Raw genomic sequence first — 16,442 nt, forward strand, 5'->3', positions numbered from 1 at the left:
ACGGAGATGAACACAGCGGGTAGAATGAGATTAGAGGAGAGAGTTCAGAGATCATCCTGTTATTCTCCACTGATGGAGGCTATGACCGCTGAAGTACCTTTACAAAGCAAACCTGATTGTCCCTGCCAGAGTGTAGAGCACTGGAGATTTTAAGAATGCACTCCAGAAACTCTCAGTGATTGATGTGATGATGAAAATGCAAAAAATGACCTGGCCCGGGCCAGCTACAGAAATGCACTTATTCAATTCTGGTGTTCTGTGGTCAGCCTCTCCCTTTTTTTTCCCTTGGGGGTTCCACTTCGGATTGTCTTATAGTGCACAAGACTGGTTTACAGATAATATGACCTATCCATCTGCAAGCTGTATAGGGGGGGATCTCTTCCGAAGTTCCTAAGCTAGCTGTTGCTTCGTTCCTTGCCACTGTTCTTTGTTGCTGATGGTGTTAGGCCAGAGGATATGGAGGATTTGTAGCAGACGGGTGTTGATGAATGTTTGGATTTTCTTTGTAGTTGAGAGGCGTGTATCAAAACAGCATCCCGGTATCGGCAGTGGAAGCTTGTGATTGGCTGAACCGGAGGTAGGGAGCGCTCCGTTGTGTTCCCCTGGACCGCGCGGAGGTGACGAAATTCGGGGGGCAGAAGATTTACTATTCTGTCCATAACGGCACATAAGTCGGTAACGGCGCTGAGTCGGCTCATGCGACCATCGCAACGCTCGACTATTCATAACATATAGGACTATAATCATAAACATTCTATATTTATAAGGTCAAGTATTATACTTAATAATTGGGACTAATTAAGAACCATTATCATAGTTATAATAGGCCTACATTTACAGTAGTTTAGGCATTTTGGTTTGATAAGGTTGTGGGCAGAACAATTTGTCCTTGTTTGTTATTTGACTATTTTTACTTTAATATTAATTAAAGACACTTCATAGTGAATTAGTGATTATAATAAATAGCCTATATCATCATTGCTAGATCAGATTGTGTTTATAATATAACGCCGGCGTGCCTCCGTCATCTCCACCGAAAACAAGCGCTCCCCCCTTGTTCCATTGTCGAAACCGGGATGCTGTTTTGATTCACGCAGTTGAGAGTGGTCCTCTATGTCTCGACCACTTTGAGAAGGACTGTGTTTTTGCCCTCAGGGCAGATTTATTATTTCAAGCAAGTAAAACTATTGGCAGGTTTATTTGTAACACTCCTTACATAACCTGAAGCAGGTGCAGCTGGTATACTAATCAAAGCAGGTGTTATGTAAGGGATAATGACTGGCTCCTTGGTGTTTGTCCATAATATAACAGACCGACAGCCTGATAAAGTTATCCGGCTGAAGGGATGGAGCCAGTCATTATCCCGCTTATTACCCGGCTACTAAATAAAATGTATAATTTGACTCAAAACCAAAAACAAAACCAAGTATTTACTTATTTACAGACTGCTGAAAGTATTCCACAAGTGTTGCTCTGGGTGTCCCCCCCAGTAAAATGGGATATTTAATAAAATGAATTAATTAATCGGAGGCCTCAACGAAGCCCCGGTCTAATTTTCCATGCATGGCCGGGGCTGCGACTCTGTTTACATCGGCCCATAATCGGGCAACGCGGCCGCACCGCGCCGCCCACTCCAATACAAACTCACATCTTTAGAGACCTTTTTCTCTGAACTGTGTTCCCAGTGCAGCGACAACGTTTTTTTGCGACTAAAATAGCTTCAGATCGGGCTTCTAAAAAATAAAGAAGTTAATAGCTAACTGTTAGCTAACTTCCTCCTCTCGTCATCCATAACAGTGGATGCAGTGAAATCACAAGCCACTACTGCCTCTGTAGACAGATGTTAGAGTGAAGGCCTATACAGAAATGTCTGGCACTCTAGCGGCACCTTGTGGCCTGGGCACAGTATGAGTTAATAGGCAATGTACACTATCATCTGAATAGATCGTTTTGTATCTTGATTCAGTTTTCACTCCATTTTCACCTGAACATTCTATTCTATTCTATTCTATTCTATTCTATTCTATTCTATTCTATTCCATTATATAGTGCCAAATCATGTGATCTCATGACACTTACACTTAGAGCTGTCCAAGAAAACCCAATAATTCCAACATGAGAGAAAAATAGCCTTGGACAGGAAGAAGGTGCCTCTAGGTTAGACAGCCATAAAGATATGATGGAGATGTCACTATCCCAGATCATCACCCAGTGCATGCTGGGTATTGTCCTGCAAACCAATCCATTCTAATGCCTATATGCCCTCATGAACTCTCTGAACTCTCTCTCTCTCTCTCTCTCTCTCTCTCTCTCTCTCTCTCTCTCTCTCTCTCTCTCTGAACTCTCTCTCTCTCTCTCTCTCTCTCCTCTCCTGCCCTTGCTGTGTGTGTGTGTGTGTGTGTGTGTGTGTGTGTGTGTGTGTGTGTGTGTGTGGTGTGTGTGTGTGTGTGTGTGTGTGTGTGTGTGTGTGTGTGTGTGTGTCCTCATCATCTCAGAGCAGTGCATCCTCTATAATTATACGTATACGTGTTTGATAGATGAGTGAAAGAAGTCGTTTTCATCCTGATGACACGTCTGTTCATCTGCCTTGAACTGAGAGAACACAGCACTAAATGTGACTTATGGGCACGCGCGCACGCAGGCACACACACACAAACAAACACACACATACGCACGCAGGCACACACACACAAACAAACACACACATACGCACGCACGCACGCACGCACGCACGCACGCACGCACGCACGCACGCACATATTGATCTGAGGGAACACAGCACTAAATGTGACATAGTCATGAACACGCGCATGTGCACGCACCCCCCCCCCCCCCCCCCCACACACACACACACCCACACACACACACACACACACACTCTCTTTCTATCTCTCTCTCTCATTGAGATGACCCCCCAGTAATCATGATCACAGTTGTTTATGGTCTTCTGCCCACACTTTTGTCATTTACGATGGCTTATACTTGTGTCTGTCATTGCATTTTTATGTGTGTGCATGCACGTGCGCATGCATACATTATTCATTATTGCTTTCTATTCACTTTGCAGGCCTGTCCATTAAGCATACTGATGCTGTAGTAGACAATAACGATGCCCCAGAAAGGCACTTATGCGGGGCATCAACAGACTAATGAACTGTACTTGTCATGTAAAGACAGTGCAGTATACTGAAACATAGTATGGGCTGGGCCAAGGAGTTCTAAACTTTTAATTGATTGATCATCTCTGCCGTCTTGGGCTGAGCATCTCTCCCCTCTCGCCGAACTTCGCGCGCCCACGCGTTGACCGCGGTGGCCAGGACGAGCACGAACTGCCAATTGAGCTTGTAGACCGGCTATTTTCGAAATAGTTGAAAACCTTTTCAATCTAACCCCTGACAAATGCCCCATATTAGAATAAAAAAACTAAAACTAAAACTAATGATAAAAAAAGCTAAGCATAAAATAATAATAATAATGGAACATGCAAACCCACTTTGAAAACTTTCTAACCTTAAATTAAATTAAAAAAAAAAAAAAAAATATATATATATATATATATATATATATATATATATATATATATATATATATATATATATATTATATATATATATATATATATATATATATATATATATATATATATATATATATATATATATGTATGTATGTATGTATGTATGTATGTATGTATGTATATGTATGTATGTATGTATGTATGTATGTATATGTATATATATTGTGAAAGAAAAATAAAAACAGAATCATAATAATCTTGGTGGAGCTTTGAAGCTAATTAGTCCCTCCAGGAATCCGCAGAGAAAAAGTCTTGATTCCGCGGAGAACAATTTTGATTCTGCGGAATTCTGCGGAGAACAATTCTTGATTCCGCGGACATTAAAAAAAACAACCTAAAATGACCAAGCAAAAAAATATATTGTTCTAATAATCAAGTAAAACTCTTCATGAAATAGCTACAATTCATTGTAATTAGTGGTTAGAATAATCAAACATTCTAATAATCATTTTTGAGAATAAAAATCTAATATTAAATCTATTCTTTTTTTATTGTTATTGTTTTTAATAATTACTGTTGCAAAGACTATATTTTCATCCAAACCATGCCCATAGTAACCACATTTTAGAGGATAGCCTACCTACTACCTAGTATGGGTGTAATATTGATTTATTCTCTTCTGTATTAGCATTGTTATTGCCAGGACCAAAGAGGCATAGAGAGGAACTATAGTTCAGGACACGGTTTCTGTCAGGAATGACAGGAATGTGGGACAATCCAGCATCAGTGCTAGCAGGAGGGAAGCTAAGCTATTACCGCGCGGCGGTAGCAGCATAATCGCGTTCTCTCGACTGCCATCGAGTAAACGTGACTCATTTTTTTTGGTCTGAGCTTGACGTTGTCACGCGTTTCTTTTCATTTTGGACTGATGGCAGACCCTGGATGTAGCTCTGTCAGGTACACTTCTACCATTAGAGGACACTGGCATGAGTGCCTCTTTAGCTCCGGAGGGGCTGGGTAAATGGACTGTACTGTTTCTTGTTTATTTTTAAATTTTTTATCTTGTTTGTGTAATGTATTGTTTTCTACCCTGTGGGCCTTGAGCCTGTAATAAAGTTTATATATATTCCCCCAGGCTCTGTATGAGGTGGCCACTGGCCAGACCATGTACAAATCGTTTTATAATAGTAGTAATAACTACTCCCGCCGCTCTGCTGCCACTCACGACTGTTCTTCCGCGGACGTCAGAAAAGTCCGCGAATTGCAGAGAAATCCGCGGGTGGTCGCAAGTTCTGCGATAAATTCCGTGATCGCGGAATCGCGGATTCCTGGGGGGTCTAGCTAATGGCATCGTACATCATATTGACCTGTTTTGTTTGGAGGTAAACCCTATTGATTAGTGCGTGGAACAGCGAGGAGTTGATATGTCTGAATGACTACTGCACTGAGTGTTGTGCGTATGTCCAAACGCCAGTACGGTAGTCATTCAGGCAGGGAGGCTTGTTTTAGGGACGGGTACTGTTGTGGTCAGCCAGCTGGTCCATGCACGCCCAGGAGGACCCAGAGATGCTGTCTGTGCCAGGTGCCTTGTGTCAATTAATCCCTAGATATTTTGAGTGGGCAGGAAGCCTGGTCTTTTTGCAGCGCCATAGCCTGTCCTCAAAGCATGACAAAAAAGCAGCTTAAATGTAGCCTGGGATCGCTTCCAATTTCTGGCTTTTGATCCGGTCGGGAGCGGATGGCGTCCTACATCACTTTGGCAGGAAACACCAAAGCGGAATCAGTTTTAACCCAAAACAATTAGAGAAAGCCTGGTGATGCGAGGTTAACTTAAATGTATCTGGGAGGGATGCACCTGCCCATATTTCTGACTCTCTCTTTGTATTATGTGATGTGTATATGTGTTTTTAGGCTGTTCCACATGTTTCTGTGTTGGAGGTGTGTATGTATTGTGACTCAACTTTAGCCCTGTATTTGATGACATCCTGGAGCCCATTCTTACTTTTTTCTTTTGTCATGTGAATCCGGGACTCTCGAAGTGACAGTCCTTGCCTTAACCACTTCCAACCTGACATCCCTAAAATTTGCCGATCTACAAGCTCACAACTTGCTGCATGACAAGCTTGCAGATCAGCCATTTTTGCTGTGCGACACCCTCACAGGACAAAGTATAAAGTTAGGTTAAGCGTGGCTTAAGTGGTTAAGTAAGTGTGACGTGCACTTTTGATGCAATCATGCAATTACTGATATATATAAATGACCTAGTTATTGTAGGTGGGGAAGAGTAGAATAAAGGTGTGAGGTGATTTGCTGAAGGAGAATGGGAAGAGAGGAGAGATTTAGATTTACACAGTAACTTCGTACTAATTACACCAGGTGGGGATAGATGGAGAATGGGGAAAGAATACAAGTGAGGGATCAGAGTTAGGAAGGGTAGAGATTAGGATGGATTAGACAACAGCATGACTAATAAGAACATAAGATTAGAACACCAGCACGCATTCAGAGAGACATGAGAGGAAGAGGTGTGCTGAGCAGGGATGTGCAGAGCATGTTAGAGAGGCAGGGGCTGACATTTCTAAAAAAGGCCTTTTGGTGAAAATATTTAAAATAGCAGACCTCCAAGCTCGCAACGCATCGCAGCGCGACACGTTTTGAGCTTGGCGGTCGGCTATTTTCAATACTTGATACCACACTAAACTAAGCATAATCAAGTCAATACTGGAGATGTGGCGTAACGGCATGGCTTTCTACACAGAGAGGGTAATTCCTTCAACATAAGATGCTGCATTCAAGTTCAGGAGAGTTTGGACAAGGCAATTCTCTTGAATGCTGCCTTCAGGTATGACATGGAAAGAGGGGAATTTGCATTTCTTTCAGCATAGTGAAAACTGCATTCATGATCTGGAGAGGGCACTTTTTACGGACGGATTAAAGGGCAGGGGCTCAAGCCCCCTTTGATGTCCTGGTGCTGAGGGAGAGAGAGAGAGAGAGAGAGAGAGAGAGAGAGAGAGAGAGAGAGAGAGAGAGAGAGAGAGAGAGGAGCAACTCCTGCGTAGGCAACTAGGCATTGGCATGTTTATTCAGCATCACCCTGCGTTGGGTTGCTAATCTACTGGGAGCTTGTTCCAGAGTCTGGGGGCATCATGTGAACTGGTAGAGCAAACCATGTGGGCACCCATAAAGGCACCGCAGAAACTAAAAAAATAAAAAAAATAAGAAAGACTGTAGAGAGGATGGGTGAACGAGGTGGATGGGTGGCCAGACAGACAGACAGACAGACAGACAGACAGACAGACAGACAGACAGACAGACAGACAGACAGACAGACAGACAGACAGACAGACAGACAGACAGACAGACAGACAGACCATTTACTCTCGTCTTGCACTTTGTAAGTCACTCCCAATACACATTGCATGCATGGACAATTTAAAGATGCAGTGAAATGAAAATTATTATTTTTTTCACACTTTTAGAGCATATCTGTAGTTGCGAACGTCAGGTCGCAGTTACTATCGACACCTCCACTGGCTGTCAGTCAATCTGTCAGTAAGTCTGTCAGTCTGTCCGTCACACGTTACGTCACACTTTTGCCCTTCTCATATCTCCGCCACCGTTGCCCCTATCCATTCCAAACTTTGCACTTGGCTGCCAAACCACAACCACCACCCCTCATTTCTCACATGGCCCTCTTCTAATGCCACCATGAGGCCGATTATTGCAAAACAATTTTTTGGACACTGCTCCTACAGATTTTGCCCTAAAATCATGCAAAGCGGTACGCAGTATCTCTAAAGTCATGTCATCAACATCTGTCCCATTTCCCATATTCCCTCCTGATTGGCTACGATGGCCTTCTAAAGTTGATATGCAACCTGACGGTCGCTTATCTCCTTATTAGGGAGTCTGAATCCCCTATCATAGTAGGCACCGCGGTGAAAAGCTATCCACCGCGGTGTAGTCTTTTTAAGTCATAAAACTACAACATTACGCCATTACTCGTGGTGAAGAGCTATCCACCGCAAAGGCGCAAACCCCGACACATCTCTCTGTTTTTACTATCAGACAGATCGGCCCATCACCCCGTTCACTGATTGGTCGATCTCACCGTGACTGACTATGATGGCCTCCTTGTTGACTTGACTTGTTTTCTCACTTTAGGTCGGGGGTCAGCAACCCACGGCTCTAGAGCCGCATGCGGCTCTTTAGCGCCGCCCTAGTGGCTCCCTGGAGCTTTTTCAAAAATGTATGAAAATGGAAAAGGTATAATGTATTTTTTGTTTTAACAATTTTTTTATCGTCACTGTCGGGCAGAAACCTTGTATCTCCAAGTTTCAAATTTGTATGTTTTTTTCGCAAAGTAAAGCCCTGCTTCATTATGCAAGACTGACGCACAAAAGTAGTGTAAACAGCAGATCTACAAGCACACAACGCCTCGCGGTGTGAGGCGTTGTGTGCTTGTAGATCTGCTGTTTTCACTAGTTTAGTTCATTTTTTAAATGATGAATACAAAACAAAGTTTTGGACATACCGTATAAGGTTTCCACCCGACAACGACGTTATATAAGGCTTTTATAATTTTTTGCGGCTCCAGACTGTTTTGGGTTTTTTTGGTCCAATATGGCTCTTTCAACATTTTGGGTTGCCGACCCCTGCTTTAGGTAGATAGCTTATCACCTAAAATTTGCAGTGATAGACTATTCACCGCAGACTTTGATAAGGGCTTCACTGGTTTACCATGTCATTTACTCTCATCTTGCACTTTGTAAGTCGCTCCAAATACACATTGCATGCATGGACAATTTAAAGATGCAGTGAAATGAAAAATACATATTTCACACTTTTAGAGCATATCTGTACTTATATGGCCATACCTAACACTAGATGCCAAAAAAGTGATTTGTGTATTATAACAAAACAATTACAGCCCTAAGTACAGCTCCTAAACAAAAAAACGTCACGTGTGATGACGTACGTTGACTCTACTGAATAAGTCATGAATGATTGACAGGTGCCTGTGTCAATTAACCTCTAATACTTCAACTTCAACTACTCCCCACGAGCCAATGTTCACTGCGCTGGTTCGCGTGGCTCCCCCCTTCCCCTTCCTCCCCGTACCTCCGGTTCAGCCAATCACAAGCCGCGGTCAACGTCTCATCTCCTAAAAAAATTGTCTCCGTAGCCGCTGCCTTGTTACAGGGGAATTTAAGGAGCCCGTTTCTACTACCGCAGCGTGAGAAGGGACTACGGCTGCTATGACACAATCGCCATTGCGGTCCAAATTGTTAAGCAAAGAGCTGTCGGGGACGGGGCCCCACCTCTTTCACTGAACGCTTTGGTTCCCATGGCGACGCGTCTATGGAGTAGACGTTTTAGGCGCAGCGTGGAAAGGGACCTTCTGGCGTAGTACAGATGGCTGCTATGGCAGCAGGTTGATCTATCGTGCGCTGATCATTTCCAGTTGCCGTTGTCCTCTGCCGTCGCTGTTCTAAGCTTAAATAGCCTACTGTGTATGGGAGCGCTGCTACGGAAGAGCTTTGACACTCAGTGTCGATCGTCAGCCTGCCCCTCTTTATATATTAATGTCTTCAATAAGTTATGGCCCGCCTACTTTTTGACCGTCAAATCACATTCCTCCCAGCGCTATGTCCCGCTTTCCTGGCCCGTTTAACTAGGAAATGCGTCACCATAAGGCAGGGGTTTTCAAAGTGGGTGACGGGGCACCCTGGGGTGCCGCGGCAGCACTCTTTTTAATTTTTTTTAATACTCTTTTTTTTTTTGTTTTAGGCATACCAAAGTATAATTTCAAAATTATAACATACAACATAGAATGCCGCGAGATAATTTGATAATATTTGAAATTTATTTGGACATTTAAAAATATATTATTTAAACTTGAAGTACAAAGTTATTTTCAGTCAGTTCTAACCAAAATGGCTATTATCTTGTTTTCCTCGCAACATAATCGCTAAATATACGGTGCTGGGAGTGAAAATTAGGAATATAAGGTAGGGCCTCGACTAAAAAAAATATTTATAGGGGTGCCCCGAGCCAAAAAAGTTTGGGAACCCATGCCATAAGGATTTGCAGTGCGACTTTAAATCAGAGCAAGAGGAACAGCAAGGGGAGACTGAATGGTGTGAGACAATTTTGGATCCTAACGGCTTCAGACAGTTACCTAACAGACTTTAAAGGGAATCATTTGTCGAGTAGATTATTCACCAAATACGCGTGAAAATCCTTGTCAAAACATTCAAGGCCTTTTTTTCCTGGCAGCTTCCCCCAGATGCACACACTGACGCAGACACAGACATAAACTGAGGCATGCGGGCAAAAAAGGGGGCATGTGTGTGTGTATTAATGCTCTGTGTCTTACTGTCTTAATGCTTAATGTTTTGTGTAAAGCACTTTTAATGACCTTGTTGTTGAAATGAGCTATAGCAATAAACTTGCCTTACCTTAATTTGTGTCTTCATGTATGTATTTTTCAAAACATTAACACTGTGTGTGTGTGTGTGTGTGTGTGTGTGTGTGTGTGTGTGTGTGTGTGTGTGTGTGTGTGTGTGTGTGTGTGTGTGTGTGTGTGTGTGTGTGTGTGTGTGTGTGTGTGTGTGTGTGTGTGTGTGTGTGTGTGTGTGTGCGTGCGTGCGGCGTGTGTGCGTGTATGTTTTACAGAAGGGACTCCCTACACGTGGTGGGTGGGTCGGGGCAGTGAGAAACACTTCTACTGGGGGAGTTCAGGACCTGGCATCCAGAAATGTGCCTGTGGCATCGACAGGAACTGCACCGACCCCAAGTATGACTGCAACTGTGATGCAGACCACAAGCAATGGTGAGTCACACTCACAACCTCCAGTGACCAGTGGGCGTTTTCACTCCAGGGTCCTTTGGTCCACTTAAAAAGGACCATGGTCCTCTTTCGCCTTTGGTCCGGCTGGTGTGAACACGCATGCGGACCATGGTCCGGACCAAACAAAGGGACCATGGTCCTCTTGACTCTGGGCGCATTCACACCAGGGTTATTTGGTCCGCTTAAAAGGGACCATGGTCCTCTTTGTCCTTTGGTCCGCTGGTGTGAACGTGCAAAGGGACCATGGTCCCTTTGTTTGGTCCGGACCATGGTCCTCTTGAAAAGGCAGGACTCGGTCCGCTTCCAAAAGGACCATGGTCCGGTCCTCTGCTGGTGTGAACGGAGCCGGACTTTATAGAGGACCAAACGTAGGTCTGATCAGCCTACAGTACATTCTGCACTGTGTGTTGTTCATTGAAAAACAATAGGCTATGGAAAAAAAGAATAAACGACAACTTGTGAATCAATTCTAACTTCAGCTACCTACAGCTTAGCCTACACTCATCAATCTTTATGTTTTGCAGTTGTGAAGCTGGATTAATAATTAGTTCTAAAAGCATGAATTTCTTACGGGAATCACTATTGATATGACCCGACCGCAGACCGCTGATATTTCTTCATTAGATGCAGTAGGCTACATGTTAATAATTGTATCATCTCCTCTCCCTGTGAGCCGTCGCTCCGGTGCGGTGTCTTGTAAGCTACAGCCTACATGGAAACTAGTGACCCATCGTGTGCGGTGACTCCAGGGGTCGCTCTCCGAACACGGTGATCATTGTTTGTTTTGACGCAAATACTGTCACAAATAAAAGTAAGGTCACCATCTTGTGTGTAACACGGGAGTAGACGGAGACAGCCTCGATGCGCACATAACTTCCATCCAACAAGGAAATGTCAAACTTGGCTTTTTTTTCAAGGCATTATTAGGATTTCGCTCTCTTTTCGCTCTCTCACTGTTCCCCTGAGGACAGGCGTTCACGAGTCAAACTTTTCACATTGTTGTTGGGACGGCAGTAAGATGTCCATAGTCTACTCCAGTCATCGTGTGCTGTGCGTAAAAATAACTGATTTGCAAGCTTACACGGCTGTTTCAGAGCTAAATGAATCCTGTGGTCTAAAGAACAGATCTGCAAGCTAGCAACCTGTTAGATATGTTATTTTTAAGCATGCGCCACCGCATATAAAGTTATGGCTCACACGCATATGCTAGATTCAACATTTGGGACAATAGGGATTTGCTATTATTTTATTGTATTTATTTAGGTTATTTATTCATGTAGCTTCACATTTCCAACATGATAAGGATAGGAAATATCTTTATGGACCCGTTGCTTGTAAAGAAAGAAAGAGACAGAGAGAGATTATTTGATGTGGAAACGGTGACGCTTATTATGATTTTATTTGGCCATGCGTTCTTGCGCTATTTATTGTTAAATGAATCAAGAAGAAGGCTTTATATTAGGCTATATTTTTTTGAGAGAGAGAGAAAGAGAGAGATTCCTCCATCCATCGCTAATTACTGCCTGAAATGTGTGAGTTTCGCTTCTTTAAAAAAAAGATATAGGAAGCGGCTGTGATTAATAACACAAAATTAATTCGAATAGGCAGTGAAGTAATTTTCCATAGGAATAGCCTATTCTGTCAATAGATCAACAGCAGCCTGTATGACCATGTCCACGTGTCATTTTGTTTACATATTTGGTTCTTTTAACAAAAGTCCCGTGTGAACGCTACCCGGACCAAATTCAAAATGCAACAATGTAAACATTTGGTCCCTGATCCGGACCTTTTAAGCAGACTTTGGGTGAGAACGTGCCCTCTGTCCCCTTCAAAAGGTACCATGGTCCGGTCCTCTGCGGGTGTGAACGCAGCCGGACTTTATATAGGACCAAATATAGGTCTGTTCAGCCTGCAGTGCATTCTGCATTGCGTGCTGTTCATCGAAGAACAATATGCAAAATAATAAACCACTACTCGTGAAGCTACGGTATATTGTAACTTCTACTACAACACACTACACTCATCAATCTTTACGTGTTGCAGTTGTGAAGCTAGAGTAACAATTAGTTCTTTTTTGGCTAACCTTTTTTTTTTGGCTTTGTTTGTTTGGTTGCGGTGCTCACTGTACTTTTTTATTATTCTGTTAATTCTGTCATTGCTATACATATTCGGGTGTTTACAATCCTAAGGACCATACACATTAAAGGACAACTTTGTTTTTTTACAACAAGGATTCATATTTTAGATTGTAATTAGGGAAAAGAAAAAGTGAGTGTTAAAATGTTTTCATTTGCTTCTTTCTATTGTTTTATCATGTTTACCGTGCTAAAATGTGGGGCATGCGTACGCATGGGGGCATGCGTACAAGTGGCAAAATATGTCTTTTTAGACACAATAAGCCAGCAGTTTCTTTATTGCTATTTACAGTAACACTTCTAGCCCCCATAAGGGGACATCCAACCATGAAAGGTTGCGTTGTATCTTGGTAATGGGCTTATTCTGTGTAAAATTACATATTTAACCCTTGTTGTAAAAAAAAAAGTTGTCCTTTAATGAAAACACTAGCATTATTACATACTAAAGGGTTAGGGTTAGGGTTGTTTCTACGTAGTGTGTGTGTGTGCTGTTGGTGTTGTCATGACTGCCAGTTCCCACCTGATGTTGTGTGGGAGTCCAGATTGCTGCAGATCGTACTGAATAACTACTAGCTTGCATAACATCTTCAGGGTAGGACTCAGGTCTAAGATCTGTAAGATGGGTTGTGCGTGGTTTGTGTATCCTCCAAAGAGGATGATACGATCTCCCACCATGCAACACCACCCACCAGAACTCCAATCCTGGCCTTTCCCCTTGGGCTCAACCTTCTTCCAGGAGAAGGTCTTGGAATCTAGCCTCTACAGATCGTTGTACTGCCACACTGAGAATGGAAGACCTTTGACGCAACCACCAAATATGTACAGTTCTCCTTTGTAGGCAAAGGCTGAATGACCCCAGCGTCCTTCTGGAAGTAGCAGTGCAGAAGGCATGCCCAGCCAGCAGCCGGTCTCTGTGTCAAACACGCTGATGTTGTTGTAGTGTTCCCCCTGGACCCCTAGGCCCCCAAATACAAACATCTTTGTTCCAATGATGGTGGCAGAGTGAAGTCCTGAAGCAGGTGGTGGAATACCTCTGCTGTTTATTAAAGACCAGACCATTGTACAGGTGTCCAACTTGTAGATGTCATTAAGGTGTCCTGTATTGTCGTATCCTGCATAGATAAACATGATCTTCCCCAAGACACAGGCCGAGTGGCTAGCCCTCGTTGCTGGACCATCCCCAGAAATCGTCGGCTTTGACCATTCATAGGTGTCAACATCAAATCCATAAAGAACGTTGTCCCAATAGTCCCCTGTGACGGTAACCCAGGTGGCGTTGGCATAATGTATTCTCTTACAATTCACTACACCCCCCCATATGTAGATGACAGAATCAATCAGCACAGCTGTGTGGCCCCAGCGCATGGAGGGAACCTCAAGAGGACGTCTTCCTCCTCCTCTAGTTGTCACTGGGGGCAACTTCTTCCAGCGCAAAGTCACTGTGTCGAAGACGCTCACATCAACTTGATCTATGGTGTAGCTCTTCTCATTATAGACCCCTCCAAAGTAGAACACCTTGTCCTTCGCTGTCACAGCAGCACACGCAAGTAAATGTGACTCTGGATCTATTTCCGGGTGAACTAGACCTCTTTTCATGGGCAGTGTCCACACCGTCCGGTACATCTCTCCTGCCTGTCTGTCAGTCTATCTCTATCTGTCCATCTGTCCGTGTGCTTAACATCTCAAATAGGTTGACGGAGCTTTGTTCTGATGTCACACACAACACAAACCATTTCCGGGCTTGTGTAACAACACCGAATCACGCTTGGGCATTAACTACTTCAGAGTTTTCTACTTTGTCCGTCGGAAAAGTCTCAATTGTGTCACCGCGTCTTTTGATGACGTCAACACATTGACAACACAAGGGGTGGTTGGGGGGTCACACAGACTTCTGTCCCGGAGGCAGGCCCAGCCCTCAGGATTTTTTCTGCCACTTTTTGAGCGGTGCAAACTGCTCCTATATTTCACTTTGTAGCGTGTTTAGCTAAAACATTTTAGCAGGGAACGATTCATTCATTCATCATCGATTGGCTAGTTGATTAACTAAACATTAGAATTGACCAATCAGAAGCTGTTCTACCCATGACAATATGTGTTAGCCAAACAGAACAGACCAATCAAACGCTGTGTTGTTCATACCAATTTAGATCTGTCTTAGCCAATCAAAATCCTGCATTTCTTGGCGTTGGCCGTCATTAGTCAAAGTCAGAGGGCAAAGTCTGACCAACCCCATATCATGGACTTTTCCTGAACTTCAAACCGAACTTCAAGCTGGTGTTGGCTGGGTGTAGCCTGGGATCCGAGACAGCGACCACACTACTTTACACTTGCAGATTATGGTCGCTGTTTCAGATCCCAGGCTACACCCAGTCAACACCAGCCGAAGATCCAGGCAAAGTCAGAGGGCAAAGTATATTATCTTCAGTCGCACTCTCTATAGTATGTCCCTGTCTTGTAAGTGACAAAATATACATCTTCACACAATACTGACCTGGAGTCCTGTTCTGACGTAACACACAAACATGACCGGTTGCAATGAAGATTTGCCCAGGCTGTCTTCCCTCTCTATACAGTTCATACTACACAGCTAACGACCATGATGCTTTACTTATAACGATAACAAACACTAGAGAAGAGAAATAGATTTATTAGCTCCAGTTTCGCGCCCGAAAGTAAACAAACTGACGTCCATTTTAAATTTGTCAGATTACACAACATGTACATGCACGTGGCTTCCGGGCTCTTTTGGGCTCTTCAAAATAAAGCGTATAAGTCGGGGGTCAGCAACCCACGGCTCTAGAGCCGCATGCGGCTCTTTAGCGCCGCCCTAGTGGCTCCCTGGAGCTTTTTCAAAAATGTATGAAAATGGAAAAGGTATATGTATTTTTTGTTTTAACAATTTTTTTATCGTCACTGTCGGGCAGAAACCTTGTATCTCCAAGTTTCAAATTTGTATGTTTTTTTTTCGCAAAGTAAAGCCCTGCTTCATTATGCAAGACTGACGCACAAAAGTAGTGTAAACAGCAGATCTACAAGCACACAACGCCTCGCACTTGTAGATCTGCTGTTTTCACTAGTTTAGTTCATTTTTTAAATGATGAATACAAAACAAAGTTTTGGACATACCGTATAAGGCAACCCGACAACGACGTTATATAAGGCTTTTATAATTTTTTGCGGCTCCAGACAGATTTGTTTTGTTTTTTTTTGGTCCAATATGGCTCTTTCAACATTTTGGGTTGCCGACCCCTGGTATAAGTGAATGGTGGCACTCTGTAGCCAAATAATTGGGGTTAGATTGTGTCTGTGGGTTTTATGAATATTGAAAGAACAAAAAGTATTAACAAGAGCAAATGACTAAATAATATCTTCATTGGATCCATTGCAACAGGTTATTGTTTCCATTTTAACATTGCAACAGGTTATTGTTTCCATTTTAACATTGCAACAGGTTATTGTTTCCATTTTAACATTGCAACAGGTTATTGTTTCCATTTTCTGAGAAGTTAACTGCTTTGTTCATACAAGGTTTCCACACCGACAGCAACAATACTATATATATATATATGTGTATATATGTATGGATGTATGTATGTATGTATTATGTGTGTGTGTGTGTGTGTGTGTGTGTGTGTGTGTGTGTGTGTGTGTGTGTGTGTGTGTGTGTGTGTGTGTGTGTGTGTGTGTGTGTGTGTGTGTGTGTGTGTGTGTGTGTGTGTGTGTGTATGTATGTATGTATGTATGTATGTACGTACGTACTTACATATATATATATGTATGTATGTATGTACGTACGTACATATATATATGTATGTATGTATGTATGTATGTATGTACGTACGTATATATATATATATGTGTGTGTGCGTGTGTGTATATATATATATATATATATATATGTGTGTATGTATGTATGTATGTATATATATATATAAAA

At 42.8% G+C, this 16,442-nt stretch overlaps 1 protein-coding gene across 1 annotated transcript in view; it reads left to right on the forward strand.

The window, feature by feature from the left end:
* LOC308306664 (contactin-associated protein-like 2) overlaps positions 1 to 16,442 on the forward strand; it is a gene marked incomplete at both ends in the record, with an annotated part of 459,572 nt that overhangs the window by 364,784 nt on the left and 78,346 nt on the right. The window contains 1 exon segment of the mRNA XM_080751705.1: positions 10,196 to 10,352. Within this exon segment, the coding sequence (XP_080607831.1) occupies positions 10,196 to 10,352 (157 nt within the window).

Source organism: Nannobrachium achirus (genome assembly GCF_963921795.1).
Source record: "Nannobrachium achirus genome assembly, chromosome: 21".
Lineage (NCBI taxonomy): Eukaryota > Metazoa > Chordata > Actinopteri > Myctophiformes > Myctophidae > Nannobrachium > Nannobrachium achirus.